This window comes from Phyllostomus hastatus, unplaced genomic scaffold (genome assembly GCF_019186645.2).
Source record: "Phyllostomus hastatus isolate PE091 unplaced genomic scaffold, TTU_PhHast_1.1 phas_scaffold_755, whole genome shotgun sequence".
Taxonomy (NCBI): Eukaryota; Metazoa; Chordata; class Mammalia; order Chiroptera; family Phyllostomidae; genus Phyllostomus; species Phyllostomus hastatus.
In genome coordinates, this window is record NW_025334039.1 from 12,390,871 (window position 1) to 12,406,191 (window position 15,321).

At 45.1% G+C, this 15,321-nt stretch overlaps 1 protein-coding gene across 4 annotated transcripts in view; it reads right to left on the reverse strand.

The window, feature by feature from the left end:
- The window catches only part of ANO2 (anoctamin 2), a 311,269-nt gene extending 296,650 nt beyond the window's left edge, over positions 1 to 14,619 (reverse strand). For all 4 annotated transcript variants that reach the window (XM_045826458.1, XM_045826456.1, XM_045826457.1 and 1 more), the window contains exon 1: positions 14,542 to 14,619. In XM_045826458.1, coding sequence (XP_045682414.1) covers positions 14,542 to 14,563 — 22 coding nt within the window. In that variant the 5' untranslated portion in view covers positions 14,564 to 14,619. The remainder of the gene's footprint in view (positions 1 to 14,541) is intronic.
- Between the last annotated feature and the right edge of the window lie 702 nt (positions 14,620 to 15,321).

The window sequence follows — 15,321 nt, forward strand, 5'->3', positions numbered from 1 at the left end:
GCTGCCCTACTCCAAGTCCCCAGAATTCCCTTTCTCTCCCACCCACCTGCCTGCTTCCTATTCACTTTCTCCGGGAAGCTTCCCTAGACTACACTGGAAAAGCACCCGCTGTCTGTCCCCTGTTACAACCTGGGAATTGATTTCCTTGCTCATCTGAGACTAGAAAACACTTTTTTGCCTTTTAGGTCCAGTCTTGGCTGTTTAGGCACAGACTCTGTCCCTTCCAGTTGGATCTAACCTCCACCATCCTACTGGGATACAGGTACCTCAGGTTGTGCCACAGAGGCAGATGAACCAACGGGATCAGAGACTTTGAGGAAAAAATAATAGCGACTAAATAAAGTCAGAGAGAAGTCCAAATCTAAATGAAAAACCAGCTGGAGCTTGTCTTCAGAGTCCTGCCAATGCCTGTCTTTTCACTGTCCCTTCCCAAGTTCCCTCCCCAGCTCTGGTTCCCCCATATTCTATGCCTGCACATTTCCATCCACCATCAGGGCCTCCAATGCCCACTCCTTCATTTAGCTGTTGGCTGTCATGGCTAAGAAGCTGATTTATACCACAGTACAAATAGTCCACGCTGACATCTTGCGGTTGTGTAAGTGAAAGCATTTTGAAATCTTTAAAGGGCCCTATAGATGTCACAGACCTCCATGCGTGCAGGCGCAGGGGTCTTAGCTGAAGGATACGCCCTAACAGTGGACACTGGTGCACAGTGCTAGGGGAAGGGAGAGACGCTGAAAGGCATGAGTTCTTCAGGGTCACAGCAAAGGCTCAGAGCGTGGAGGGGCCTCTGAGTAGGGAGAAGGACAGAGCAGGACATGGAGAATGTGTTAGAGTAAGACAGGCTCAGGTGGTAGGTGATGGGGGGAAGCTGGCTCAAAGGGACCAGGTGACACAAGCAAGAGGAAGGCAGGGCCAGGCTGGGCAGAGAAAGAGCAGCAGCGGGCTTGCCAGGTATGGAAGACGGTGAGGTGAGTCATCAGGGCCCAAGGAGGTGCCCGGAGCCTCCAGGAGAGAAGAGCCGGGAAGTCCTCCTGAGGGAGCTAGACTTCCAGACGGCAGAGCTCTTCCTTGAAGTGTCCCTCATGGCATCATTACTGTCTCATTACTAACCAGTGGCAGGTGAAGTGTGACATGCCCTGAGAAATCAGGCAGCCTCGTCACTGGCCTTTTAAGGTCACTGCTTCTGGCAAAATCAGGCTGGCCAGGGCCGCACTGATGCCCAGAGCATCCACATTCTCTCAGGCCAAGAACAAGACTCCAAGCAGGGATCTACCAGCAGGCAAGCCTTCTTGGGAGTCTCAGAGAGTCCCGTTCACTTTCAGATTTTGAAGGCACGCACTCGGGACCCTCCCCGAGCACCCTAATATGGATGGATTTCATCTCAGTTGGGATCAGTACCTACACTGAGGTCTCACCCTGTTTCCCTGCATGAATTGACCCAGGACAACAGCCCACATTTGAAGGTCCAAGCTCAAAATTTGGAACCAATGGCCCTGCTGATCACCGTACCTCTTGCCCCACAGGTCCTGCTAAATGGCACCTTTCTCAGCCTCTGCGCCTAACCAAAGAAATCAAAAGGACAGCCTTCCTGTTCCCTCCACACGAAAAGGATCATTTCAAATATGTCTCCTCGGCTCTGCTTGTCTTATGGCCTCAGCTCAAGAACAGCCTTCTCTTTCTGAATGTTTTCAAACTGCAGTATTATTCACAGTGGCCAAGACATGGAAACAACCAAAGCATCCTTCACTCAATGACTGGATAAAGAAGATGTGGTACATACATACAATGGAATACTACTCAGCCATAAGAAAAGATCTAATACTGCCATTTGCAACCATATGTATTGATCTTGAGAGTATCATGCTAAGCGAAATAAGTCAGAAAGAGTCAAGAACCATATGATTTTACCCACATGCAGGATATAAAACTGCAAACAACAGATAAACAAAGAGGCAAAAACTCACAGACACAGGAAACAGTATGGTGGTTACCAGAGTGGGAGGTGGTGGGAGTAATAAAGGGTAGAGGGGGTCAAATATATGGTGACAGAAGAAGCTTTGACTTTTGGTGATAAACTCACAATGCAATATACAGATGAAGCATCATAGAATTATATACCTGAAACCTTTGTAATTTTATTAACCAATGTCACCACAATAAATTTTTTAATTAAAAAAATTTTAAAAACAGCCCTCTCTTGCTTGATGCTTAAACATCCTTTTCCTGATGATGAGACTCCCACAGATGCATCCTTACCTTGAACTTGGAACTAAGAGTTCACTGGCTTCCCTGCCACTAATCTTGCTCCTCTCAGATCCTCTTCAGTCCTCCTCAATCCTCCATCCTCCTCGCACACTGCAGCTAGTGCTACCACTTTGAAATAATCTGACCAAGTTACTCCCATTCCATGGATTTTCACTCTTTGAAGAAACAAAGTGTCTCATATTGCATGCAGGGCCTTTCCCAATCTGGGCCCTGCCTACCTATCTAAGCTGCTTCATCTCCTAACACCCATCCACAGCCTGCTTCCTCTGCCACTCCCCCCTTGCACCATCACATCATGCTCCAAACACAACTGAACATTCCTGTGGGGGGGGGGTGGGCAGAGGAGGAATATATATAATCTCTCACATCTCCATTCATGCCAGAACACTTTACTTCCCAGGCACTGCATAATACATTGGAAATATAGGCTAAATAGAAGTTGGTACCTTCCACCAATCCCTAGGTGCTCACAAGGAAAGATGACTAATAAGGAAGGAGGATAGATTAGTAAGGAAATAATTTCAGGCATGAGAGAAGTACGAAGTTGGAGTATGAACAAAGACCTATCAACTCTGCCTGGAGCCACCAGGAAAGGCCTCCTAGAGGACATGAGTTTTGAGGTGCATCGAGAAAAGTAGGTATCTCCTAATGGGCAAGGGAGGAATGGAGACTCCAGAGAGAAAAGCAATCATTTGCTCGGACCTTTGCAATCAGCCACTGGGCTTGGCTGTTTCAGATCATCAACCTCACAAGAGCAGAGAGTACCTGCCTCCTCCTGCTCCTTTTCCAACCACTTAGTCCCACTGGTGTCCAACCATGTGGTGGGACTGGAGGGGCACAGAAAGAACCCTCTGTTTATAGTAGACACTTTTAACATGACTTATGAGGCCCTTTACCATCATTTACTATCAACCTTCCCAGTATCCATCATCTCCTGCTAGTCACTACACACACACACATTCCAGAGAGACTGAACTACCTGCAGCTTCGAGAAGGCGACTTGCTTTTTCCTATCTTTGGTCTTCAAAATTGTCCTCCCTTCTGCCCCTAAGTATCTCTCCTCAGTCCTCACCCTGTTAAGATATAAGGATCACAAGTTATAACAGCATTAAAGAATTATAATCAGGAAAGCAATGTGATTAGAGTTTTGTTAGAAAGATCACTCTGGCTGTAGATAAATGGGGTGTTAGGATAAGGAGATGAATCCCTAAATACTTTGCTGCTATGGATGACCCTTCATAAAATTTTTATTTCACTGGTCACTCTACCACTCAAAAACCTCCATTGCCCTGAGGCTTATAAACAAGTTGGCATTCAAAGACTCCCAACTGGCTGTTACCTATCTCTGCTGCCTAATCTGTCCATCAGATAAGAACATTCCTCTTTAGCCAAACCCAACTGATCCTCGCTCTGTGCCTCTGCTCCAGCAGTCATCCCTGCTTGGAATGTTCTCATCCAGATAAAGGTCTGCTCTTACACCAAGCCTTCCCTAACCACTTAGGGAAGTCCTCAAAACATTCACAAAATGTGCCCAGTGTGTTTTTTTATTCCTAGCACAAGACTCTGGATACAACAGAGGCTCAGTGAAGGTTTGGAGGTAATGATGTAGGGAATCAGGGAATCCATTACTATAAGTGAATTTTGAGCAGAGTGGTTTCTCCTCTGAACTGATCACAGACCTGCCCTAGTCACAACAGCAGCTACGACAACCCTAACAGATGACGTCTTACACGTGCTGGACACTGTTCTAAGCATTTTACATACCAGCTCATTCAACCTTTAGGATAACACTATGAGATAGGTACTGTTGTTATCCCATTTTACTGATGAGGAAACTGAGGCATTTTGTGATCAGGGAAGGTTCCCAAGTCATCAGCTAGTAAGTGGCCTACTCAGAGTCCACACTTTAAACCACTAGGCTATTCTGTGCAAAGGAAGAGGGACAATCAAGACAACTTGATAAGTGTGGAACTCCTGAGTGGACATTCTTAACATCTCTCACTCCTTTAAAAAAGCATCTTAATAAATGGTACTTACAGTCAATGCTCAGACCCAAAATCCTAAAAGTGAAGACCAAGGACAAGAAAAATATAAGAAAGCACCTTTCTCAATGACAAAATCCACAGATTGGGACTTGGAGGAGTTGCCCAGATGAAACCTACTCATTGGCAGCCCATTCTACACTGTGTTTTGAAGTGTGGCTGATGAGATTAAGGTATAAATGTCCCTCCCTCTATGTTATGAGGAAGTAGCCAGTCAACAACATAATTGGTCAAAACTGTTCTGTTAGCTAGTCAATTATAACCTGCTTTGCAAGTACATTGGCATGAAAAGCATGGTGATACAACAAGGGTGATCAAACTGTTATCTTCCTCCAGCTCCTCTGTGCTCACACCACACACACACACACACACACACATCTGCTTTAATGAGGTTCACTGGCTCCTCTCCTGGGTATGGGTGGTGAGTTTTCTCAATGTCCCTCTCCCTCCTCCACTACCCACAAACATCTGCCATCTCTGACCTTCCTCCTCCTCCTGGATGTAACCAAGATCAATGATCCCTTTCCTAGTCCTATCTCTCCAAAAAGGTGGAACAGGTTTCTGTTGCCCAAAATGGACTGCATCTAAGTTCAAGCCTAAAACAGCTCTTCCAATCATAGCTCCCCCATCAGGCTGCAAAGGCCTTTGGATATGGATGAGATCTGGGGGTTCTAGAGGGATTCGGCAGGTGTGAGGGATATTGATGAGCCTGAGAATCTTATAAAATATTCCAAAACTCTATGTTAGAGCATTGTTAACTGACATGAGTAAGTTCATATCATATGGATAGTAAGCTTCATTGGTTAGATTGGGCTTTCCTTGAGGACAGGCATAGAACCCATCTTGTTCACCACTGTATCCTTGGCCCTGAGTACGAAGCCTGGCACATAATCAGCTTTGGGAGCGGGGCAAGGGTCTTCCCACAGTTTGGGAAAAGGGACGTCCCAAGAGCAAGCATCAACTAATATGGAAACTCCATGCAGAAGCTTGAAGAATTGTTCATGGACACACTTGCTAGGAAAGACTTTAAGAGAGATTAAAGATTTCATAATAACTGGGGTGGGGGTGGGGAGAGGTTAAGAGAGTCCTTTTTTAGATTTCTTATAACTTCTCCTCTACTAGGCTGCTATGGTCTATCCAAACATAGATTGCTCTTACTTAAAACCGGATCATCCTCATGTGACTATGAGTAAAGTTATGATCACCACATTCCAAAGAACAGAACTAGGAGAAGTATTTCTGGAGAAGGAGAAACAGAAGCAACAAGACCTACTCTGTGGGGAAGTAGAGGTCGTCGTGAGAAGCCAGGCTTAAAATACCTGGATTCAGCAATTGGGAAAGGTGAGAACAAATGGAGACATGGAGTTGTTCTCAACCTTGAATGCAGACTGGAATCACCACCTAGGTTCAAATATTGATGTCTGAGCTCCACCTCTATTTGTCTGGGGTGATCCTATTGGGCCACCAGGGTTGAGACCACTGGTCTGTAGAACCAGAAACAGGATCAAAAAGGCAAGCACAGATCTAGTCGCAAGGTCTTAAAAAACATGTTAGAAGGAAGGAGAACCACCTGGAACTTAAACAAGCATAAGACAAATACAACAAAGTGCCATTAAGCACAGTGAAGATAAATGTTTAGAGCTAGAGACTTGCTTTGGCCTGGATGCGGCATGAACCCAGAAGCAAGGAAAGCCTGGCACTGGAGGAGAAGAAAGGCCACCACGCTTGGCACCCCACGAGCATGCTTTGGCCCACCAGCTCTGGGAGTCGTGTGTGCTGCAACCCAGGTCGGGGTGGGGGGGACCCTCTGCTTGTGCAGCTTCAGTTCGGCTCCCTGACTTCTAAAACAAACTTTGCAACCTTGATCACCATACAAGCTTGAGAGCCAGAGGGAGTGGGAATGGGTATTGCACAATCCAAGTGAATTCAAATGCTAAGTGTCAATTAAACGCAGCTCACGTATGCCTAAACGATTTGACACAGTTTATAGATGAACTGGAGGCAAGCCTACCTGCCTAACAAATGGGAAGGCAAGCATGCCCTTCTGAACTGACAACAGAGACATGTAAAATCCCATCCAGGAGGAGCCTCAAGATATGTATACAAAACCATCATACTACAGCACACACCTGAAAACCGACTTTTTTCAAAGGTAGCCTTTGGATAGAATTTCACCATTTCACCTAACTTCAGAGGATCACAGTCAACCCATAACTGAGTATCTTGGTTAAATCTTTCATAAATTTTCAGTAAAAGAAAGAGTTTTAATGTGAAACTATATCTCTAGTTCATACATTCTTTTTATAATTTCTCTTTTTCTTATTTCCTTAACCCAATGTACTAACTTCATAAGGATGGATACTGAAGTTCTGAAAAAGACTGAGTGTCCCAAGGAGAAATCAGTTTCATCTGTAGTATCCAAAAGAGTCAAATTGCTTGAGTTTCAAGGGCAAGTGAAGTATGTGTCTCACATTTAAAGGAAGACTCACAACGCCTTCACCTTCTTTCTCTAACTCATACTGGCCAGACACTACTGGAATTAAAATTTTTTAATATTGAAAAAAGAAGCAACTGAATCTGTTGGCTAACTACAGTCACACCAGCTTACTATTCATTCATTCATAAACCATTTAATAAGTATTTACCACATTCCTTCCCCGACTTGTCCTGGGTGCTGAAAACATGAAGATCTCAGACAATGAAGGCTTAGGAAGACAAGGGTATAAATCTGCAACTTTAATACCATAAAATAATGTAAATATGCCACACCAACCATCATTTTTGATAGGCCCCTTATGACAGAGACTGCTAACTGCTTAGCAAAATCAGTGTTCCCCTCTTCTTCCTGAACATACAAACAGACCATATTTCCTAACCTCCCTGGCAATTAGATGTGACCCTGAGGCTGAATTCTAGCCAGAGGAACATGAACAGAGTGATATGTGCTACTTCCAGGCCTAACCCATAATAAACCTCCTGTGCATGCTCCTGCATGCTCTTTTCCCCTTGTAGGTAACTGGAAAGGCAACTCCCAGGGCCGCCTTGGAAGTCATAGTTGAAGTTGACTGAAACTCCACTACCCTGGGTCCCTGAAAAGTCACATGGACAAGAGCTATCTCACCAACTTGCTTATCCACCCAGGACTCTTACTTTAGAAAGAAGTGGACTGTTATGTGTTTTACTCATTATGTATTTTTCGATCTATTTGTTAGAGCAGCTAACTGAGCAATAGCCTAACCAATATAGTACCTTTCCTGATGAATGTAAATAATATTAAGTAACTCCACTTACAAGTGCAGTAAGCCAGCCCACTGAGATACCATCCATGTCAAATACTCATACGTCAGAGCCTTTCTCAACAGAGCCTTCCCCAGACTTCTCCCAACCTGACATATTTACCAACCTCTCCCCCTTTTGTCCACCACAAGTGGGTGGAGATACTCAGAAGTCAGGACTGTATATCATCTTTGACCCTTACGGCACCCTGGAACATAGTAGGTACTCAGTGAAAGAGTGAATTTTAAAAAATGCTGAAAGATGAGCAGAGAGGGATTTCTCAGCAAAGTCATCTCTTCCGCACTTTGTGGTATAGAATTCTGGAGGTTTATGTTGAGTTCAAGTATTTTTGAGCAATAACAAAGTTGTTTGGCCTTGATTGCAGGTAGTCCCATAGTCCAACTCTCCCTCGAGATAAGAATTAAGATCAGGATTTTAGCTTCTCATTAAAAATAAATAAATAAATCATGAGGATCACTTTTGAATTAATATTAGAGAGTCCTGTCATTTCTGGCCCTGCCAATGACCTACATCTGACACTGTTTGCTAATAAAATGCTTTTTGATAAAAAGCTCACTGACAGCCCCAGCTGGCGTAGCTCAGTGGATTGAGCGTGGGCTGCGAACCAAAGTGTCGCAGGTTCCATTCCCAGCCAGGGTACATGCCTGGGTTGCAGGCTATAACCCCCAGCAACCGCACATTGATGTTTCTCTCTCTCTCTATCTCCCTCCCTTCCCTCTCTAAAAATAAATAAATAAAATCTTTAAAAAAAAAAAAGCTCACTGACAAAACTCTGCTTCCAGGAGTAATAATATAACTAGTATTGGGGTAGACATTCTTCCAAACGCAAATATAATACAAGACAAACATATGAGTCAACCATTTCAGGCAGTGAACATCCACCAGCACAGAAAAGCAATCCCTGAGTAAGAAAAACCCACACCTGCAGGCTCATCAGGACAAGTTATTGACTGGGGTTCAGGGAGCTAGAATCCACATAAAGTGAGGAGGGCCCCCTAAACCAATGGGACAGAGGTCAAGGACTGGAGCACTTAAAATGGCTGGAAATGAGGGGGTCAAGTGAAAGAGGGGAGGAGTCTGTGTGAAGGAAGCTTCCCAGATATCTCTTTGGGGATCCCTCACGACTCGTTGGCTGAGAGCAAGGCTTCACATGCAGAGGGTAAGACATGTGAGGCTTACCAGACGGGCCACTACAACACAGTCAGAACAGAGGAGCTGGAGTCCAGACAGTACTGGGAGAGGTTGGAGTTCCATCCAGAGCTGCAAAGACCTCCTTAACATGTCCTAACACTCCAGGCACCCAGCTGAGACACCAAGGGCCTCATTTTAGAAGTAAGAACCACATACTACAGAAAAGTTTATTTTAGACTGTCCCTAAGGCATCCAAAGGGCAAGCCTTGACATGATCAATAGGGAGACAGAGTTAAGAGGTTGAATCTTACCAAGTTAAAGAATCTAGAAAAACACCTTAGAATTTCCACAAATATACCCTAACGAAGTAGCAACCAAACCTAAATAAGACCAAAGTTATCGGTTAGTAAATGAACTTCCAGCTAGAAAAAAAACATTTTTAATTTTTTAACCTTACTGAAAGGAAGATAATGTTGTATCATACACAATGTCTCTTTTACCAACAAAACTTACTAGACATGCAAAGAATAAGTGACCCATGAGAGAGACAGAGCAAGCAATAAAAACTGATATCAGCTCTCTGGCCTTTTTCACCTAGTCCAGAGGGACCTGCAGCCAATTTACCCCACCCCCACCCACTTGGAAGAGTCATACCCAGGTTCTCCTCGCAGGAGAGGCTGGTTGATGCTGCCGGGTTGGCCCTGTTCCTTCATGTACACAGCCAGAGCCTGTGCTACTCTGGGCCTGTCCAGGGGACAGGCATCTTGTTCTCATCCCTCCTTCCTAGTTCCACTGTTTATGCTTCTAAAATAAACAGGACTCGATCACACACACACACACCCACACACACACACTGATCTCAACAAAGCCCAAAGACTTTAAAGCAGCTAACACATGTTCCCATAGTAAAGGTAAGTACACTCTTAATGAGTGTACAGAAATAAAACTAAAAACATAAACAAAAACAAAGGTACCTGTCCTCGTACTTGCTTATTTTAAAACTTACCACAAAGCCACTGCAGAACCAACATAAGGACAGACAGACATACCAACGGACAGAACTGGGATTCCAGAAATGAGTCCCTGAATTTCAACAAAGGTAACAAGAAGTGGGGAAAGAAACGGGGAAATGGTGCTGGGGCAGCTGCATATCCACATGCAAAAGAATGAAGCTGGACCCTTTCCTCCCACCATACACAAAAGTCAACTTTTCCAAAATGGATTATAAACCTCAATGCAAAAGCTAGATCTGTAAAATTATTAGAAGACAACATAGGAGTAAATCTTTATAACCTTGGGTGGGGCAAAGGTTTCTTAGCTATTACACCAAAAGCACAAATAATAAAAAAAATAGACATATTGTCCTTCATAAAAATTAAAAGTGATTCAAAAGACACCATTAATAAAGTGAACATACAGATCAGGAGAAAATATTTGTAAGTCATATACCAGATAGAGAACTCGTATCCAGAATATATAAAGAACTTTCAGAATTCAACAATAAAAAGACAAATAACCTAATTCAAAGATAAGCAAACCTGAGTAGACATTTATCCAAAGAAGATATACATTTGGCTGATAAGCTCATGAAAAAAATGTTCAACATCATTCATTAATCATTAGGAAATGCAAATCAAAGCCACAGTGAGATACCACTCTGCACTCACAGGGATGGCCACCACGAAAAAGAGCAATAACAAGGGTCAGTGAGGACGTGGAGAAAGCAGAACCCTCACACGTGGCTGGTGGGAATGTAAAATGGTGCAGCCACTTTGGAAGATAGTCTGGCACTTCCTGAAAAAGTTAAACAGAGAGTTTCCTCATGAACCAGCAGCCCCACTCCTAGGTATATTCCCAAAAGAAATAAAGACTTATGTACACACAAAACCTTGTACTTGAAAGTTCATGGCAGCATTAGTTATAGTAGCAAAATGTAGAAATTAAAATGTCCACGGGCTGATAAACATATAAACAAATGGGGTGTATCCATACAAGAGAATATTATTTAGCCATAAAAGGAAATGAAGAACGTATACATGTTATAATATGGCTAAACATTGACAACATTATTCTAAGTGAAAGAACCCAAACACAAACACCATTCAAATAAAATGTCCAGAATAGGAAAATCCCTGGAGACGGAAAGTACCGGCAGATTAGCGGTTGCCAGGAGTTGGAGGGTGGGGGAAAGGTGAATGGCTGCCAGTGAGTAGGAGGTTTATTTTTGGGATGATGAAAGTGGTCTAAAATTAGAGAGCGGTTGCACAACTCTGTAAATACACTAAAAATCACTGAATGGTACACTTTTAAAAGCTACATTGTATGATATATGATTATACCTCAATAGAGCTGTTATTTTTTAAATGGAATTCCTAGAACTAAACATTATAACAACTAAAAGAAATTCATTGAATGAGCTTAACAGCAACTGGAGAAAGCAGGAGAAGGACTGGTGAAGTTAAAGATAGATCAGTAGAAATTATCTAGTCCAGAGAATGAAGGACTAAAGATTGAAAAAATAATTAGCAGAGCCTCACAAACCAATGGGACAACCTCGAACATACATGTACTTGGTGTTTGGGAAACAGAAGAGAATGAAAACAGAACAGAAAAATACTTAGAAAAACAGTGGCTGGAATCATTCCCAAATTTGATAAAATACAGTAACTTCCAGATTCAAGAAGGTAAATAAAAATGAGCAGGAAAAATCCAAAGCAAATCACAACTAAATACATACATAGCAGTCTAACTGTTCAAAACCAAAACTAAAAATAAAATCTTGAAAACTACCAGGTTAAAAAGGTAGTATACATCAGCAAAAGAAAGAAGAAAATAAAAATATGAATTAAGGCTGATCTCATCGATATAATGGAGACCAATAAAGTGACACCTAGATAGTGCTGAAAGAAAAAAAAAACACCTGTCAACCCATTAGTCTACATCCACCCAGTGAAATTATCATTCAAAACTGAGGCTGAAATAGAGGCACTTTCCACAAAAAACTGGAGCTGAGAGAATTTGGCGCCAGCAGGACACTTCCAGAAACGCTAGTGGACGTCCTCCAGGCTGAAGGGAAACGAGAATGTGGAACTCTGGACAAGAGCTGGTTCTGGCGGAAGTGTCCTGCCTCCCTCTCTCACCTAGGGAAGGAAAAAGAGGTTGAGAGCGCCGCTCCAAAAGGACTACTAGCCACTGAGTTTTCTATATGCTGCAAGCCGCTACCCCTCAAATTACAGATATACCTCATTAATTGGTTATCCAATAGTTTGCAAAAAGCATTTTAAAAAATATAATAGGATAGAATGAACCAGAAAAGAATAAAACACAAACACCCTTTTAAAACAAAATCGGATACAATATAAGTACCCATGTGATAAATAATATACTCTCTAAAAACCTATTAATAAAACTACAGCTCCTTATGTTGGGCAATGTCTTACATAAATATCACAGATATCACTGTGACATTCTTCTTAAAATTTAATGTTAATGAACTAGTCTTCTTTTATCAGACAATGAGATCATGTAACTTACTGTCTGTCTTCTGACCTGCCTGTCAGGAAGACCATAGATAAAATCTTTATTCAATTACAGTACCTATTCTTAGCCTTGGTCTGATGACATAATAATATGCTCCCAACCCTTCATTCTTTGACATTTGTTAATTTATCCTCATTTAAGTATTGTATCTAAGTTTTCCTTTCTTTTAAGATGTTTGATGACTAATAAAAATATTTATCTGATATAGGCAAAAATCATGATGGTTTAAAAAGCAAACAAGGCAAACAATAATTACCAAAGTACTAAAAACAAGTAACTTATTTTTATTTTACATATTTGTATTTAAATTTTCCTCACAGTGAACATATAATATTTTTATTTATTTTTTTAGAGAGGGGAAGGGAGGGAGAGAGGGAGAGAAACATCAATGTGTGGTTGCCTCTCGCATGCTCCCCCGCACCAGAGACCAGGCCCCCAGCCCAGGCATGTACCCTGACTGGGAATCGAACCGGCAACCCTCCAGTTTGCAGGCCCCTGCTCAATCCACTGAGCTACCCCAGCCAGGGTGAACATATATTATTTTTTTATTTTTTAAAAAAAGCTATTTTTAACTTGGTTATAAGTAGCAGGCGTCAGTGAAAGTGGGATTTATCCTTTGTCAATGAACAAGTCAGAAGACTTCAGTCAGTAGTCTGCTTTACGCTTAGGTCCACTAAACAGGAGGAAAATCTGCCACCAGCTGGCTGAGCATGGCCATCCTTTAGTCGTTTCAGCAGAAGTCAACCTGGATGGGACGCTGTCAGCCAGACAGAAATCTATTATTTTCTGAAAGTTTCTGGAGGAAAGGCAACACTGTCAGCAGGATCCCAAGAAAGACCTCTTACACCGTCTTAAAATACCAGAAGTATAAACGAGGCTAATTCCATTGCTATGGGCTGAGCAAGCCCATACTTGACTCCACCTCTTCCTTGCTGTATCCAGCAACAGGCACCATGGATATAGACCGTAAGGTCCAGACAGGCAGGTGTGTGCCTTTCTTGATCTTTGCAAGTCCAGCACCGGGCGCAGTATCTGGCATTCAGTGGGGCTCGTTGTAGAAAATGACAGACAAGCTCCACTTTAGGCCCCAGTGCCTCTGGGCCTCCAGCCTTAGCCCGCAGTGGAAGGTGGCCGAGAAGGAGCTCAGGGAAACTGGACCAGAACCTGTGGGTGCTGTCTGAGACCCACCCTACGCCCCACACAGCCTCTTCAATCGGCCAGCAAAGTGGCCCAGGTTCCCACATAGAGGCAATTCAGAGAGTGTAAGAGGTTGCTAGAACAGACCATACCAGGTCCAAAATGATGGGTGCATAGCAAGACACAGTGAGAGGAAGGAACTGGGCACTGGATGTCCAGCAGCTGGGGACGGTGACTGACAGACAGAAGTGATTGGCACCATCCTCTGGGAGGGCCTCGACCTTGTCTAAGATTCGCCCTCCAACTGTCACTTGCCTTCAGATTGAGAACTCACCTTGCTCAATGGGACTCTCTATCCTGAACCAGGGTCCCCATGGTTCCTGGAGGTCTCTCTCCATACCCGCCCACAAAGGACTATAGGTGACACCGCCTTCCAGTCCCTTCAGCTTATTGTTCCTGCCAATGGCCTGGGCAACTCCCCACCTCAGGCCTCTCTCAAGACCCACCAGGAGCAAGACACCCAACAACTGTTCCAGGCAAGGTCGGTATAATTTGCTTTTCTTCTAAGAAAAAAACGGGGGTGAGGGGAGACAGGCCTGGGTCTCCCTGCACCCTGAGAGGCAAAAGCCCTTCCTGAGGGAGGGCTGGGTAAGGCCTGGAGGACTTCCTAAAACTGGAGGGACACCCCAAAGAGGCCAAAGTCAAATTTGCGGGGGACGAATCCGAACCTCTGTCCTCACAAACTGTTCCCGAATTAAACTCTGCTAGTTGTCTGGGCCACACTAAACATCCCACGGCTTTATCACGGAGAGGCAGGCCAAGTCGCTGAGGCGGGAAGTGGTCGTCCCTCGCCAGAAAAAGCCCCTGCACCAATCAGTCCTCTGCCTCTCGTCCTACCTTCTCTCTCCTCCATAAAACTGGGAAATTGCTCGGGCCTCCCTCTGCTCCCCCACCCTGAGAGGACAGGGATCTACCTGTTCCCCTCACCACGGTCTCTCCGGGTTCACCTGAGGTCACCCGTCCCGAACGGTAGGAGTTAGGATGCCGGCTCCTTCACCCCCAGCCCCGCTCCCTCCTACAACTTGCGGTGCGTTCGGGACCTGGGTCCCCAGCAGGGAACACTCACCTTGCAGCCCGGGGGTGGCCATGGTGCGGGCACACGGGTCGCCAAGCCCGGACTGCCCCGCTGTGGCGCTCGCAGATGGACAGGCTTACTCCACTGCGGGGCTAATTCCATCTCGGCTCAGCTGGGTCCGGACGTGCCCGCCCCTTGCCTGCCGCCGCCGCCGCCTCCTCCTCCTCCGGAATCCCTGCCGGAGCCACCCTGCGGGCGCCGCCAGAGGCCGAGCGCGCCGGGCTGTCCCGCGGAGTGCTGGGCACAAGGACGCGGGCCGTGCCACGTGCACGGGAGAGCTGGTCCCCGCGGTAGGGCTGACTGAGTCCCGGGCACCCGGCTAAGGAAGCTGAGGGGGGAGGCAGCAAGTACTGCCCGCTCTCCTCCACCGGGGCGGGGGAGGTGCCTCGTAACCTCGGTCGGTCGGGTGTGAATATTCAGCCGGATTATCTCGTGAACTGCCCGGCTGAGGAGTCGCCAATCCCACCCGCAAAGCCTCCTTCCCTCCGCCCTATCCAGGGAAATGCCCCGGGGTGGGGGTGGGGAGGCTCCCGGCACACCTGCCTTCACTGGATTGCCACCAGCTGTCCCCCCCTGTCTCTGGACCGAAAGGAGCAGAAGTCGAGAATAGGTACACCAGAGGCAGGTGGGACGGAAGAGGGGCCGCAGGAGGAGGAGGAGGTTGTAGAGGAGCTTCCCACTGAGACCCCGGGACAGGGGCGAGGAGGAGCCGGTGGAAGCCAGTCCCCAAACGAGAGGGCTGCCACCTCTCCGGACCAGTTAGGCACCTGG